The sequence below is a fragment of the Ostrinia nubilalis genome, chromosome 24, assembly GCF_963855985.1.
Source record: "Ostrinia nubilalis chromosome 24, ilOstNubi1.1, whole genome shotgun sequence".
NCBI lineage: Eukaryota > Metazoa > Arthropoda > Insecta > Lepidoptera > Crambidae > Ostrinia > Ostrinia nubilalis.
In genome coordinates, this window is record NC_087111.1 from 8478224 (window position 1) to 8493390 (window position 15167).

General features: G+C 40.6%; 1 protein-coding gene across 4 annotated transcripts in view; it reads left to right on the forward strand.

Moving 5' to 3' along the window:
* LOC135083773 (protein phosphatase PP2A 55 kDa regulatory subunit) overlaps positions 1-13997 on the forward strand; it is a 51120-nt gene extending 37123 nt beyond the window's left edge. For 2 of the 4 annotated variants that reach the window (XM_063978516.1, XM_063978517.1), the window contains 9 exons: positions 1354-1554; positions 3656-3792; positions 5311-5485; positions 6042-6105; positions 6991-7138; positions 8741-8819; positions 9628-9755; positions 11456-11585; positions 13196-13997. In XM_063978516.1, coding sequence (XP_063834586.1) covers positions 1354-1554; positions 3656-3792; positions 5311-5485; positions 6042-6105; positions 6991-7138; positions 8741-8819; positions 9628-9755; positions 11456-11585; positions 13196-13321 — 1188 coding nt within the window. In that variant the 3' untranslated portion in view covers positions 13322-13997. The remainder of the gene's footprint in view (positions 1-1353; positions 1555-3655; positions 3793-5310; positions 5486-6041; positions 6106-6990; positions 7139-8740; positions 8820-9627; positions 9756-11455; positions 11586-13195) is intronic. The other 2 variants (XM_063978519.1, XM_063978518.1) reach the window with 2 other exon arrangements.
* Positions 13998-15167: the final 1170 nt, after the last annotated feature.

Below are 15167 nucleotides of genomic sequence, written 5' to 3' on the forward strand. Positions count from 1 at the left end.
GGCGCCTTTCCTTACACGGACGCATCGGAGGTTTCGAAAAGGGCATGTCTTGATCGAGATCGATTTGTAATCGATATCTTTATCAAATTATATTTTACAGTCTATTTTTTGGCGAATCGATCATTGTTACTTTCAAGAATTTTTTGGGACTACTCAACCCTCAGTGGTTGGGTTTAATTTGAGACCAAAATGAAGATCTTGGCTATACAGAAGTTGCAGTGTTAGAAAAGAAAGACCGTTGTGTATATGAATGAATAACTGTTATTTCACAGTTTTCCTTAGTAATTTGTTATCCTTAAAACTAAATTTTTTAGAGTGAAATAGGCTATTGTCGTAACCGACAAATTGTGACGTGTAAGCAAATGCAAACAGGTGAAACATAACGAGGTAAACGTATATCTCACGAACATCAAAATACGTGCTTATACGCACATAAATACGTCAGGTCTTGCCGAAGCTTTTAAGGCTCTTCTTTGCTGGCAATATTCAAATGTATATATATTCTGTTAGATTCTTGAATGAAAACCGAGAATTACAATGTTATTGTCATTTCTAAGTCTACTTTTGTAGCATTTCCTCCCCGGAAGCATTCGCTTTTATAAATTCAAGCATTTCATTCATAAGTGAGTGAAGATAATTTGGATTGTCACTTACATAACTGGCGAATGTTCCGGTTAAAGGACGTAGCACACTTCTCAACCTGGAAAGGGATCGTAACCGTATCAACTCTAGGCGATCAATATTATTCGTATGAAACTCCATATTGCAACGCATACTTATCTACTATAGTTCCAAAATACTGAACTGTCCTATCGATGACATTGACAGCGGGGCGCCACTGTCAATACCGAATCGCTGGTTCCGATATTTGCCATGTTGGAAACCATAAAGATGAACGATGGTAGCGCCCCCCTGTCATTGAGTTTGGCGGGACAGTTCAGCGTGGGTCATCTATAACGTAAACGCCTCGCCTCGCGGTTGACAGTGCGCAAAAGGCGATGACAGCTCGCGAAATGCGAGATACGCTGTTGATCCCTTTCAGAGTTGATACTGCTATGACCTGAAGGCCCCTTGCCCACGGTGACTTTTCGCAGCGATGCAGTAGTGATTCTGGCGCGCGTTCGCATCGATACAGTCGTGATGCTGTATCGCGTACACTTCTGTAGTGCGTTGCAAATGCGACTAACGCGCGTTAGTAGCGATGCTGTCGCTTGTCTACGAAACGCGCGACAGCATCACTACAAAAAGTCGCCGCGGGCGAGGGGTCCAAGTCCTTTTGTACCTTGTTATCTTTGCCATAAAGTTTTAAATAAATAAATCTCACCTTAGTGTTAATAAAACCGTTTGTTACAGAGAGACCCAGCATCCAAGCAATGCGTACCAAAGAAAGGCGAGTACAACGTGTACTCGACGTTCCAGTCACACGAGCCGGAGTTCGACTACCTCAAGTCGCTGGAGATTGAGGAGAAAATCAACAAGATCAGGTGGTTGAAGAGGAAGAACCAAGCCCACTTCCTACTCTCCACCAATGACAAGACTATCAAATTGTGGAAGGTAAGTTATACAGGGTGATTCCTGTAAGGTCAGGCCCCTCTTTCCCACTGGGCACTTAGGGCACGTGCCCAGGGTCCTGCGACCGAGAGGGCACCCGTCTGCTCCTTAAGTGCCCATAGCCCCTAGTAGGTTAAAGACGGCCCTGTAAGGTGTCAAGCCGGTGCTAGATAAGGATCGGATACCTTACCGGCTTGACACCGTACAGGAAACCTGTATCTAATGTACCATCATCATCTCAGCCATAGGACGTCCACTGCTGAACATAGGCCTCCCCCAATGCTTTCCATGTTGGCCGGTTGGTAGCGGCCTGCGTCCAGCGCCTTCCTGCTACCTTTATGATGTCGATCCACCTTCTGGGTGGACGTCCTTCGCTGCGTACCCTAAAATAGGGAAAGGCATGACATTTATTATCCTGAATGTAGCAAGTCCACTTCTGGACATAGTCTTCTCCAAATACGCGTCTGTCTTCAGCTTGTTGCAAAAAAAGACAAAGAAGGACAGTGTTATGGTTCTAGCACTTAACTCAGGCGGGGCCTGAGGTATGGGAGCGGCACGGGAGGGGTGGCATTGACATATTATGACGTGACAAAGCATACCTATCTGAAGTCTGATGTCGTGCCCTGCGTGCCCAAATAACTGCACGTAGGAAGGTTTAATGAAGGCTATACTGACAACGCCACTCTTATGGCGGAGTTTGGAGCTGACGCTGTGTAGGTTTGTTGTCGACACGACAAGGAGATGTGAAGTCTCACTGACGTTTGATGCCCCGTGTCGCTCCCATACCTCAGGCACTGCCTAAGTTAAGCGCTAGTACTATAGTCAATATTCATAACAAGATCCGGTCCCCTAATAACTTGAGATCCACAACTCTTGTTAGTTGTGTTTGACAAAGCTAGAAGTGTTAAAAAGTCTCCTTAGATCTATTTTTGAGTCCGTAGTCACATCTTTATGAAAATGTTCTTCGAAAACTTTCCCAAACTTAAATAGAACTTTTTATTTTGGGAAAAAATAATACCCAAATTTCTTCCTAATATCCCAAGGTTCCGTGCAAAGGACGAGATAAACTAAGAGCCAATAAAAGATATCGAATTGCATCGTAATTATTATCATTTGTTTCCCATTCACAATAACGACAAATTGTACAATTGTTCTAATGAATGTGTGTAACTGTATGCTGTTAACAAGTTGCATCACAGTAAAGAGATTTATTATTGCAACAATAGTAACAGTAATTTATCACTTTATTGCTATTAAAAATCTCAATGAGACTATTAAATAGCACTTAAAACTTCTGCACGCTGTTATAATGTTATAAAAACGCTAATTTTACATTGTACTCCACACGAAAGATTAGATAATGTTACATAATTAATTTGTTACCAATTCAAAATATCTGCATTACTTTACAACCGGGCAATCTGGAAGTTATTGGGGGAGGTCTATGCTCAGCAATGTACGCCCGATGGCTGAAATTGTGATAATGATGAAAAGTTTTGAAGTTTAGTCAGTTACAAATTAGTCAAGTTAACACATGTTCACGTCTCTCTAGCCAGGGTTGGGAGGCCTGATGTTCACATATTTGTCCCTTAGTCGCCTTTTACGACTTCCTAATCCACTGCCAGAACCACATGCCTATGGCTTACTATGGTTGTCCTATGGTTATGCTTTCGCTAAAGCTTCAACCACACCAACGCGTGCAGATCGCCAGCGCCGAAGCGATCAATAGCCAATGACAGGTCGCGTGGACTATCATGGGTCGCGCGACCTGTCATTGGCCTATGATCGCGCCGGATTTAGAATGATTAAGGTTACTCAGACGCCATAGTCCTCCGGCAAAATTGACGCAGGGTTCTGTTTCGGCTGTTCTATTACATTTAAGGCCCAGAACAGACGGTGAAACGCAACTGCAACGAAATTGCAACTGCTAGTTACTTTTGAGTTGCATCTAAGTTTCTGCCATAGCGTCCGTTGAGAGACCACACATGACACGACCAGTTTGAAACTTTCAGTTTCAGTTTCATTCATCAGAATCATCAGAAAGTTGCAGTTGCGTTTCACCGTCTGTTCTGGGCCTAACAGTGACAGGGTAATCATTTTCCAGGTGTCAGAGCGTGACAAGCGCGTGACAGGGTACAACACACGCGAGGAGGGCGGCCGGCCGCGGGACCCGACGCGCATCACGCAGCTGCGAGTGCCCACGGTGCGCCCCGCCGAGCTCATGGTCGAGGCCTCGCCCAGGTGAACAGATGACATGGGATTTAACTAGAAAAGTTGACAGGGGACTTAGAACTTGTGACAGGGGACTTAGAACTTTTGACAGGGGACTTAGAACTTTTGACAGGAGACTTAGAACTTTTGACAGGAGACTTAACTAGAAAAGTTGACAGGGGACTTAATTAGAATAGTTGACAGGGGACTTACACCCGTTTTCACCATCAATCCCTTATTTTTAAGTGAACCCTATGGTAACACATAACAGGAATATTGTTTTCAGAGGGGTCACCTTATAATTAGGGATTGATGGTGAAAACGGTCATTAAACTTTTGACAGGGGACTTAGAACTTTTGACAGGGGACTTAGCTAAAACTTTTGACAGGGGACTCAATTAGAACAGTTGACAGGGGACTTAGCTAGAACCGTTGATAGGGGACTTGGCTAGAACAGTTGACAGGGGACTAAGCTAGAACAGTTGACAGGGGACTTAGACATAGACCTCTGTTGTTAGCTACGTTACGTTCAAATGAATCGGTCGCAGTAGCAAACACTCTTTCATAATATTAAGTTTAATATACTTTATTACGCACGCGATAAAGTATCAAACTTTCCAGTACTTCAATCTTCTGATTAATTAATTTGTGACACATTTTATAAAGCTCGCCGCTTTTCATTACGATCCAAACGGACTTTTATATTATTTCCTACAGGTAAAGTGTATCAATGATAGATAGAAGTTGACCAATAAATTTCATTAAATCGCAGATAACAGACATCAATCGGTTTAATATGTAAGATAAATATTAATATGTCCGAGATAAATTCTGGTTCTCGATATCAAAGGAGTACCATTATCTTAAATAAACAAATCTATTTTATGTGCTCTCGTATATGGATATCAGATTGGATTTGCGTATGAATTATCTAGTGCATGATGCACTTGTGATTTATGACCTTCAGGTTAATATTGTAGCTGTAATTTAGTAGTTGCATTCATATCATTATTAATTTTGATTGGTTTAGATTTTTGTTTTATCAATAAGGAAGGAAAATACCTGTAGGGTGCAGTGTGCGAGTGAGAAAACTTTACATAGACAAAATTTACATAGGGATGACAGCGCTTGCGGAAGTTAACTTCTGCAAGTTTTATTGCTAGTCTAAACCCCGCTTAAGTATCTTCCAATCTTAACGTAGGTCCATAGGGATATGGGTCCTCTTCTTTATCCTCTTAATGCAAAGGCCAAAAGGGCCAAAGGGCCCATAATGTTCTAATTTTAAGTTCGCGGTGGATAAACGATCTCCCCCATAACTGACACTAAGTCTAGGCGCAGACCTATGGAGATGGTATGGAAGTGCGCACATGACACCGATTTGGTATCGGTCAATTCTTCATACAAATTAAAATCGGGCCCAACTATCGGCCAACTAAAAACTGGTGGTCTGCGCCTAGGCTACCAAGTCGAGTTCATGATGGATGAAATAAACGATTATTGAATATTGGAGTCTACTGACACTAACAAGTCTTAATTTTCTCCTTCCAGACGGATATTCGCGAACGCGCACACATACCACATAAACTCAATTTCGCTGAACTCTGACCAGGAGACTTACCTGTCGGCGGACGACCTCCGCATCAACCTCTGGCATCTGGAGATCACGGACCAGAGCTTCAATATTGTGGACATCAAGCCCGCCAATATGGAGGAACTCACAGAGGTATGGGAGATATTTTTATGCAAGACAAGGGAGGTATTTGACCACAATCGCACCTGCGGGGCTTTACGTAGTTTCGGGTCTATCTGTTACCGTTGCTCGCGCTGGCATCTAGCTTTGCGTAAGAGGGATAGCAACGTTCGAAAGTTCGGATAACGTTTTTCGGAGTAACCCCGCTGGTTTTAAGTGAGATGCAGTCTAGACTTGACTGCATCTCACTTAACACACTGACTACATGTAGCGCATAAGGCCTGGTTTCCACCAAGAGAAGTGTTTTGAATAACCAGATTTCATTATTTCCACTTCTCAGCTCCGCTCGTCTCTTTCTCCGTTCCGCTTTGGTTGAAACCGGGCTTAACCGAGTCGGTATGGGAGCGGCACATATGACGTGAAAGAGCATACAAGATTGAAGCACATCTGATATCTAGCTGATGTTTGACGTCACAATAACATCCTTCCGTGACGCTCTCATACTTCAGGCACTACATTCAATACTTAACTGTAGATAAAAAAACTGGCCCTAGACCATTTAGATAAAATGTCTCTTCTTCTATTTCAGGTTATAACCGCAGCTGAGTTCCATCCGACTGAATGCAATCTCTTTGTATATTCTAGTAGTAAAGGTGAGTACATATTATATTATCATAAGCGTTACCTTTCATTTTAATATTCACAATATGGAACTTACAAAAGTTGCATAATTCACCGTTGTGGTCAGACGACAAATGGGCATGAAACTAAAGCCCGGTCTGTGAGCACGTAGAATTTTGTCTAATGACCCTAAGCTACCCATCCTTATCGCTCGCGAGTAATTATATTTATTGCTGTCGCGACTGTGCGACGGGCGCTCGCAGTGAGTGTGCGATCGCGACAGCAACATAATTACGCGCGAGCGATAAGGACGGGTAGCTTGGGGTCATTGGCCAAAATTCTACGTGCTCACAGACCAGACTATAGATACCCATTAGCAGAGGATTCTGCGGGGCGGTCAGTGGGTTATGTGGAGCTCTCCCCGCCGCGGCCTACCCACAAAACCCGATATGGTATCAGTCGGAGCCTAATGATTTATGGAGCCATGGGTTATTGTCAGTCCTGGATCTGTCAATAGGCAGTATAGGCCGGAAGTCCTAGGGGCGGAAGATTTCAGATGACGCTTACTCGATTTCAGAAGATTAAAGTTAAATAAAGATCCAACCCCACCCGAGCCTACGGGCGGCAAAACTAAATCCGCCACTGGTTATTGTCCTGTGACATTCGAGTCTAAAAAGGAAACTCTTGTGTGAGCATCAACCGAGGCCTCTAAGCCGCTTTCTTCAGCGAATATTTAGCGACTTCCTATCTTAAAGGCGATTATCACACTGCGCCGCGCTCCGAGAAAACACGCGCGGCACAACACACTGACAACGCGTCTGCGCGCGGGATATTTTATATGAAATCACGCGGACCGCGGCGGAGCGCGGCGCAGTGTGATAATCGCCAAACCAATGAATTTTCCATTATTTCTCCAGGCACGATACGGCTATGCGACATGCGAGCGGCGGCGCTGTGCGACAGACACGCCAAGTTGTTCGAAGAGCCTGAGGACCCGCACGCGCGTTCTTTCTTCTCCGAGATCATTAGCTCCATCAGCGACGTCAAGCTTAGCAACGAGGGCAGGTGCGTGCAGAGTATACACTGACTTCTATACACTGACCTCTATACACACTGTTTTGTGCCTATTTGATTTTCGCCATTTTGGCGCTTTAGGCCATAGGCAGATACGAATGTCCACGGAACTAAAATTAGTGATCTTCTTTCTCGCTTACTCTTATTATTACTCCATATTATTATAATGTATAGCCCGACCAGGAACATAAAAACCCTCGCCATGTTGCGGAAAACTAATGGTACTAATTTCTTTTAATGGCAACAGTAACTGAAAACTTCATTGACATGTCACTTTGCATGTCAGTCTATTGCTGTCAAAGTGTAAACAAACTTTATTTTAAATGTGCGCAATTGATTTTGTGAATTAAATTGCTAAAATCTTTTTATAGTCGTGAAAGAAAAGTGGTTCACAATGCGTTAAAGTATTTGTCGAAGAGAAATACTAAGGGTTCGGACAATATTTTCATTGAATAATGTTTCCTACAAAGGTTGTCAAATTGACTGACATGTTTATCGCATAGTACAGTCCACTATGAAAATTAGCTGTGGTTTGTTTCAACTACCTATTTTAAAAAATTTTGTCACTTTCTAATTGTTGAATTTTATGGAATTGGGAAAGAAGTACCGAGTTTGAAGCGTTCATGAGCAAACATTGCAGTTGAATATTCAAGTTCTGAATTTTATTATTGATGAATAATATAAATAAATCCTACTAGCTCGATTGATGGTTTCATTTCATTTATTTAAACCAGGTTACGTATAATAATATTTTTTCGTTAATTTATGAAAATATCAAATTAGCCCGTAATCCTAAATCCTGATACATAAAGTTAGCCTATTAATTTAACACAGGTACGACTGTACTCAGTGTTGCACTATCAAATGCAATTGACGCGCCTCTATGCCAGGGTTTTTATGTTCCTGGTCAGGCTATAAGTCAAAATTAGTTCTCAGGACACTCGTAGTGGCGCTTCAAATTGGCACACAAAAATAACTGTCATTTGTATTAGACAACCTGCCCCCCTAGACAAAACGCACTTTTTGATCGAATCGAAAATCGAATCCATCAAAAATCCATACAAAAAAGGGGCTTTTCGACCACTTTTCGACTGGTTTGCGATTATAATTTGCACTTTGTCTAGATCCACTGTTCAGTGTGTATAGAGGTCAGTGACTATACGGTGATAGGGGCCAGTTTGCAATGGCCCACTGTGTTAGTCAAGGAGTCCTTCTCAGAGATCATCAGCTCCATCAGCGACGTCAAGCTCAGCAAAGAGGGCAGGTGCTTGCACTCTATGCTGCGGCGATAAGAACCAGTTTGCATTGGCCGAGCTGTTCGAAGAGCCTGAGGATCCGTATTTTTTCCCTCACATCACTTCCTTATCAACAGAACTGTAATTCTTCCTTATAGAACTTATGTCTATCAGCAAAGTAAAGTACTGCAACCAAAATGCTGTTGTAATTGTTTTTTTCATTATTGACACATCTTTCCCAATGAAAGCCCACTACCAAACACTTTGTAGAAGGGCTCTCTTATATCAAAAATATAATTTACTTAAATATAAATTTAATGTACTATTATTAACAATGAATTTTCTCTTTTGTTTTCAGATATATGATGTCACGAGATTATTTAGGTTTAAAAGTATGGGATCTTAGAATGGAAACAAAACCAGTAGAAACATATCCAGTGAGTATATTTTTTTCACATAATATTTTTAAGAGAATACTTTTAGTTTATAATTAAATCTGCGTTCCAATTAAAATTTGTAAAATTACCGTTTGATTACGAACTTAGCAAACTATGTTGAGCCAACTTGACTCGGTCTGAATTTAAATACAAGTCAAGAATCACAGATTTGAACTTATCTTGGAGTTGGATATGAGTTTTGGATGCTGTTTCAAATGTAATGTGTGCTAGGTAGGATAGGATTTTTGTGTTCAAGGTACATCTAGTAAAAGGATTTTTTTTTGAGGTACACCACACTACACATGAAAAATATTTTTTTTTAGTAATTACCTTTATTAGTCTTACCCTTACTTACTAAAAATAAGTTAATAAGATAATCTTTCTTATTTTTCCGAGGCACACCATTTAATGACCACGGTACACCAGTGTGCTCCGGTATAGGGATGTTATGGATAATGTAGTTTCGGTTATGGATACGGTTACGGATATTTTTTATTTCGGATATCCGAATGTTTCGGTTACGGTTATGGATATCTGTGCTTTAGAATGCAATTTGCAATAGTTATCCAAAACGGTTCATTCATGGCCGCACAATTTACATCGAATAAAAAGTATATAAAAAATAAAAATTGATACTAGATGGCATTATATCGGTAAATCAGGCTGTTATGCCTTTACATATAATGCTATATAAAAACAATTTAAGCTGCCTACATCCGAAACTTTAGAATCGGTTACAGTTTCGGATATCCGAAAGTTTCGGTTACGGTTACGGATATCTATAACATCCCTGGTTGTTTGTTTGCAGGTACACGAGTACCTCCGGTCGAAGCTGTGCTCGCTGTACGAGAACGACTGCATCTTCGACAAGTTCGAGTGCTGCTGGAGCGGCGACGACCAGCGGCTCATGACCGGCTCCTACAACGGCTTCTTCAGGTAACAAAAAGAAACAAAATAAATTTCAACTAAAATAGAAAGACACGGGTCTTAACGCGACGTTTTAGCTGCCGAAATGTCGAGCCGTGAGTACATAATGTAAATTGTAACTTAACAATAAACGTCGCGTTAAGACCCGTGTCTTTCTATTTTAGTTGAAATGAAACGCGAAAGTTTAAAATCTTATGAAATAAATTTATTTTGGCAACAAACTCAGGCAACAAAAGACAAACAAAAAAAAAAGAAACAAAGTTGCCAAAAAAGGTCACCCACTCAGGTACTTATTATTAGATCATTTATGTTTGTATTGGACTCCGGATTCAGGATTCGAGGAACCCTTGATTGATCTTTGTCGACAATCGCCTGTAAGAAGGCTCAAGGTCACACAAAGGCCGATGCTTTGCTCGGGAATTTGCTTGCTATTATCGAATCGGAAATGAGGAGATCCGCAGGAACACTAAAGAAAGTAGCCGATAAAGCTCATAGAGTTGTCAAACATAGTGGCAGGGCGTGGGCCACATAGTGGCTGTTGGAGCAGAAACGTTTTTGAGTGGCGAACATGGACCGGAAGAAGTAATGTAGGCAGGCCTCTCACTAGGTGGACTGACGATCTGGTGAAGGTCGCGGAAAGCACCTGGATGCATCATAGGACTGGTCGCTGTGTGTGTGTGTGTGACGATAGCGAAGTGTTGGTGGTCCGTTAAAAATAAACAAATGCGTGTGTTTTGTGTGCTGTATGTGGCATTGTAGCTCTTCGATCGATTTGCAGTTTTTAAGAAGTCGTGTTTTAATTATCTAGACCGAGTGGTGGTGGCGGTGTGACAACCACGGCCACTCTGCCAAGAGTGTAGCTACTTAGAAGCACAGAATAATAATAAGTACTACGTACAGAAGTTTTACTTCGCGAAGGTATTTAAAAAAATGTATGCTCAATGTCATTAACAATATGGTGTAATTTAGCTTGTCTCAAGAGTCGAGCACTATTTTGTTGACAAACGTCAGTGATCGGTACTGCGCCGAAGTCATAGGGCTGACTTTGGTAAAATGATGTGTGGTGCTAAACTGCGGAAAATGGTGGAGGAAATACATGATTGAGCATGAATTATCATGAATAATATTAACTACTTATTTACCTTTCAGTGTCTTGAGGCAACTTAAAAAAGTACATTCTGTGTTTTTATTATTATTTAGTCAGTTAAATACTATCATTACATCTATCGTTTTTAAATGTAACAATAACACACATATAAATAAATCATGCAGTGAGTTCCATAGTTATCTAAAAACAAGATACGATATTCTAAAACAAATTTGTTCCGCCGACAAAAACAAAAATACGCCTTAGAAGTCACCCCATTACTTAACTGTTTTGTGTTTAGTGCTTTGATTTGTGTTATTCAATCTTCTATAAACTTGTAAAACTCCCAAAACTTTGTTTTATTTTATAATTCCGCAGGTTTTTTAGAACTATTCCTCAGTTGTCCCGCTCTGGCACAGAAAATAAATGTTCACGTTAATCATACACAAGAATACGCGTGCGTGAGTCAATGTTCGCTCGTATGTGAGGCCTTGTCGAATAGTATCCTGTAGGTGGGCCATCGTGCGTGTTTTGTTTTCGATGTAAACTCGCGGAGATGAACAGGCCTGGTAGAAGTTTTTAATTGATGAATGTTGAATACAACGTTGTTTATTTGCTCCAGAGTGTTTGAACGCGGCGCGGGCGGCGGACGGCGCGGCGAGTTGACGCTGGAAGCGGCGCGCGACGCGGCCGCGCGGCCCCGGCAACCGCTGCGCGCGCGCCGAGTCGCCGCCACCGCCAAGAGGAAGAAGGTACGCCGACAGTCTACACTGTACACTAACCCCCTTAGGGCTGAGTTTCATATACACCACTAATTTTTATCACTAAAAAAAAATTCTGGGTAATGAGTTATTGATACTGATTCTATTTTTGCAAAAATAAAGTGAAATAAAGTGACTCAAAATATCATCCTAAAATTGGTAATTTATGGACACACGCGTCGCTAGCATTATTTACGTAAGATAATGTAACACTTATTAGAATTCAAAATGGTCTAAGTTAACTAAGTATGTAATAATAACACTGGAAGCGTGGTCGAGACGTGAGCAAGACAGACAGATCGGGGCAATGTGCGAGCGCGTAGAAAATATTACTATACTATCGACTATAGAAAATATTATAAAAAAATTAACTTTATGAAAAACATTTCTTTTTCTTTTGCTTTCAATTTTTCACACGTTTCTACATAACCTGTTAAAAAAATTCGGTGATAAAAATGTAGTGGTGTATTGTTAACGTATATTTTTGTCGGCCGTTTGAGTGTAGTAATGGTTCGAAACGAACTACTATTCCGGAGGTAGTGGGTTCGATTCCCGCACAGTTCAAACATTTGTGTGCATGAACATATTTGTTTGTATTGGACTGGGTGTTTTCTATGTATAATAAGTATTTATTAAAAAAAAAGTATTTAAATATGTTTATATCCGTTGTCTAGTACCCATAGTACAAGCTTTGCTTAATTTGGGACTAGAAGCGCAGTGTAAAATGTCCAAGGATATTTATTACTTTTTATTATTTAGTTTACCATCGTCGGATAACTTATATCTGAAGAATAAACTTGTCATTTTGACATATTTTCCATACTGAAACTATCAATGTGCCAAATGGCAATGCCAGATTTTGTATGGAAGGTGGCGTCTTTTTTTTTTCGCGCGGCCATCGACCAAACTCTGTTTTTTGATTACAAAATAGTGTAATAAACCAAACTTACTATGGCATGTATACTTCTAAACTCAGTCTGAACTGAGTTACGAGCATTAGAAGTTTGATGATTTACATACTAGATTTGCTTTTTGCGCGCAAGTTTTGTAAGAAATTGCAACAAAATATTGCGATATTTTCTTATTGCGCTGATTCTACTCCACACTGATGTCTGGAGCCTTTAATGGATGGTATTGTTTGTTTACACATACAATGTCACTATTTTGTTGCAATTTCTTACAAAACTTGCGCGCAAAAAGCAAATCTAGTATGTAAATCATCAAACTTCTAATGCTCGTAACTCAGTTCAGACTGAGTTTAGAGGTATACATGTCATAGTAAGTTTGGTTTATTAAACTATTTTGTATCCAAAAAACATGGTTTGGTCGGTGGCCGCGCGAAAAAAAAAAGACGCCAATTTCCGGCATTGTCTTTTATTCTTCAGTTAACAGCAAAAAGCATCTGGATACAGGCAGCACGGGACAAGTCCTTGTGCAAATACTTTGAGAAGGCCATTTGCGCTGATAAAAAAAGTCACGATTTTAAGTCCTGAATAATTTCCCCCATCTATCAGATCATAAAAATCTCTAGTCCCATTGACGTTTTAAACCGTTTGCGGTTAAAATCTAACACCACAACTAACAAAAGTCTATCTCCGCAGGACGAAATAAGCGTGGACTGTTTGGACTTCAACAAAAAGATCCTGCACACAGCGTGGCACCCTCACGAAAGTATCATCGCGGTGGCAGCCACCAACAACCTCTTCATATTCCAGGACAAGTTCTAGCAGGGAACGTCTCCTCACTGCCTTTGCTCAGCCATACTGGCGGGGATCACGTTTCTCGAGCGGTAAATATGTCAACGTGAAATTTTGAACTCTGTCAGTTTATAAATATAACGCGTTAAATTGTAAACTAACAGTGGATTAGGTTAGGGTTAGATTGTAATTTAACTACGTCGGATTATAATCTGACGGAATTCACAATTTTACGGTGACAAATATGTAAGATGCTACAGTGTTTAATCATGTGAATTTGATGCAATCGTTTCATCCACGATGACGCGCCCCACCAATTTTTGGTTTTAGCGCGGGGTGCGAAGAGTTTGATCCGAGCAATCCGAGCGTCATTATTGTAGTGTGCGTGTGCACTCATGGATCATTTAGCGTGTACCGATAACACTCAAACATTAGCGGAAGAATGGTGGGGCGCGTCTTTGTGGATGACGCGTTCTATAATAATAAAAGCTCCTTCAGGTTAGACGTTTTGAGACGGACGATTGTCGTCCTTTTGCAAGACTTCTCTGCTGGTAATTGACTGTCATTTGTATTCCAACGCAGTTGTCATACAATTTTCAGTGTGCGGTCCTGCAAACGGACGACAAACGTTCGTCTCAAAACGCCTAATTTGAAGCTCTTAAGACGCTACATTTAACATTTATTTTATAAAAATCTGTGATTTACGATGCTACAATACCTTGATGTTTCGTCATTCGCATCAATTGCAAAATCGGAATCAGTTACAGCTAAAATTAACAGTCTGAAAGTTAAGTTTTCAAAACAATGGTCAAACTCACTTTGACATTGAATCAGGGACGATATACAGTATCAAGACTTAAATTTTATTAGTTTTATCACAATAAAAGCTGAACGAAATTGTATATTCTGATAAATACGCTCGAGAAACGCACGCCCGACGATCGCTGGTGTGATAGGGCCTTAATATTGGTTATAGACTCGAGTGAGGCGCGGAAGCAAATGTCTGATCGTGTGCCACAAAATCACCTTAAAATTCAATCGGAACGACAGTTAATGTGTCTTTAAATGCACTGTGAAGCTACAAATTATAAACAGACAGCGAATTGCTTACTCCTGAAGACAAGAAGGGTCAAAATGTGTGAGAATTATTTACCATTACGTCATAAAGTGTTATCACTCGATTCTAGTTAAGTATACTTGTCTATGTTGACATTTACTTCCGCGTCTCAAACGCATCCCGAGTAGAAAAATTGTGCATATTATTGTTAAAACTCGGTGTATCTCTTTCATTGCTTGGCGAATGAAAAGAGACAGCAATAACCTGATTTGTATCCATTCGAACCTCTCAGATTGCCATGGAATAAAGTAGTTAGGTAGTTTTCAATTCTTGAGCCAATTTATTCAGAACTATACTCGAAAACTCGCCTCAAGACTGTTTATGCCATATTGGTTTAATTCTAAGTCTAAATTGGTTTTGAGGGTAGTTCTTGGAATACTTGGCTTTACATTATGTCTCTTTTCAATCGATAAGTTAAGAAAGAGATAATTAATTTGGTGGCTCGGAATCAGACCCACTTTCTGACCGTGAATAAAACTAGCAGAAAAGTAATGCTGAGAACTCACGAAGTATTCTAACTAAAGTTTTTCTAATACAATAATGGGTATTTTGGCAGATAGGCGTGTCTAATCAAGTAGTTTGAAGGTACGAGAAATTGGACGCGTGGTGTAAAATCTGTACTATATTCAATATTGTATCAGCCCCGAATTAAAAACAGGGGGCAGAATAAGCTATATTGCACTATATCCGAGCTGAAAATCTCGCGAGTTCCTAGCAATAGATCTCTGGCTTAATTATATTTCACGGGAGGTTCACATC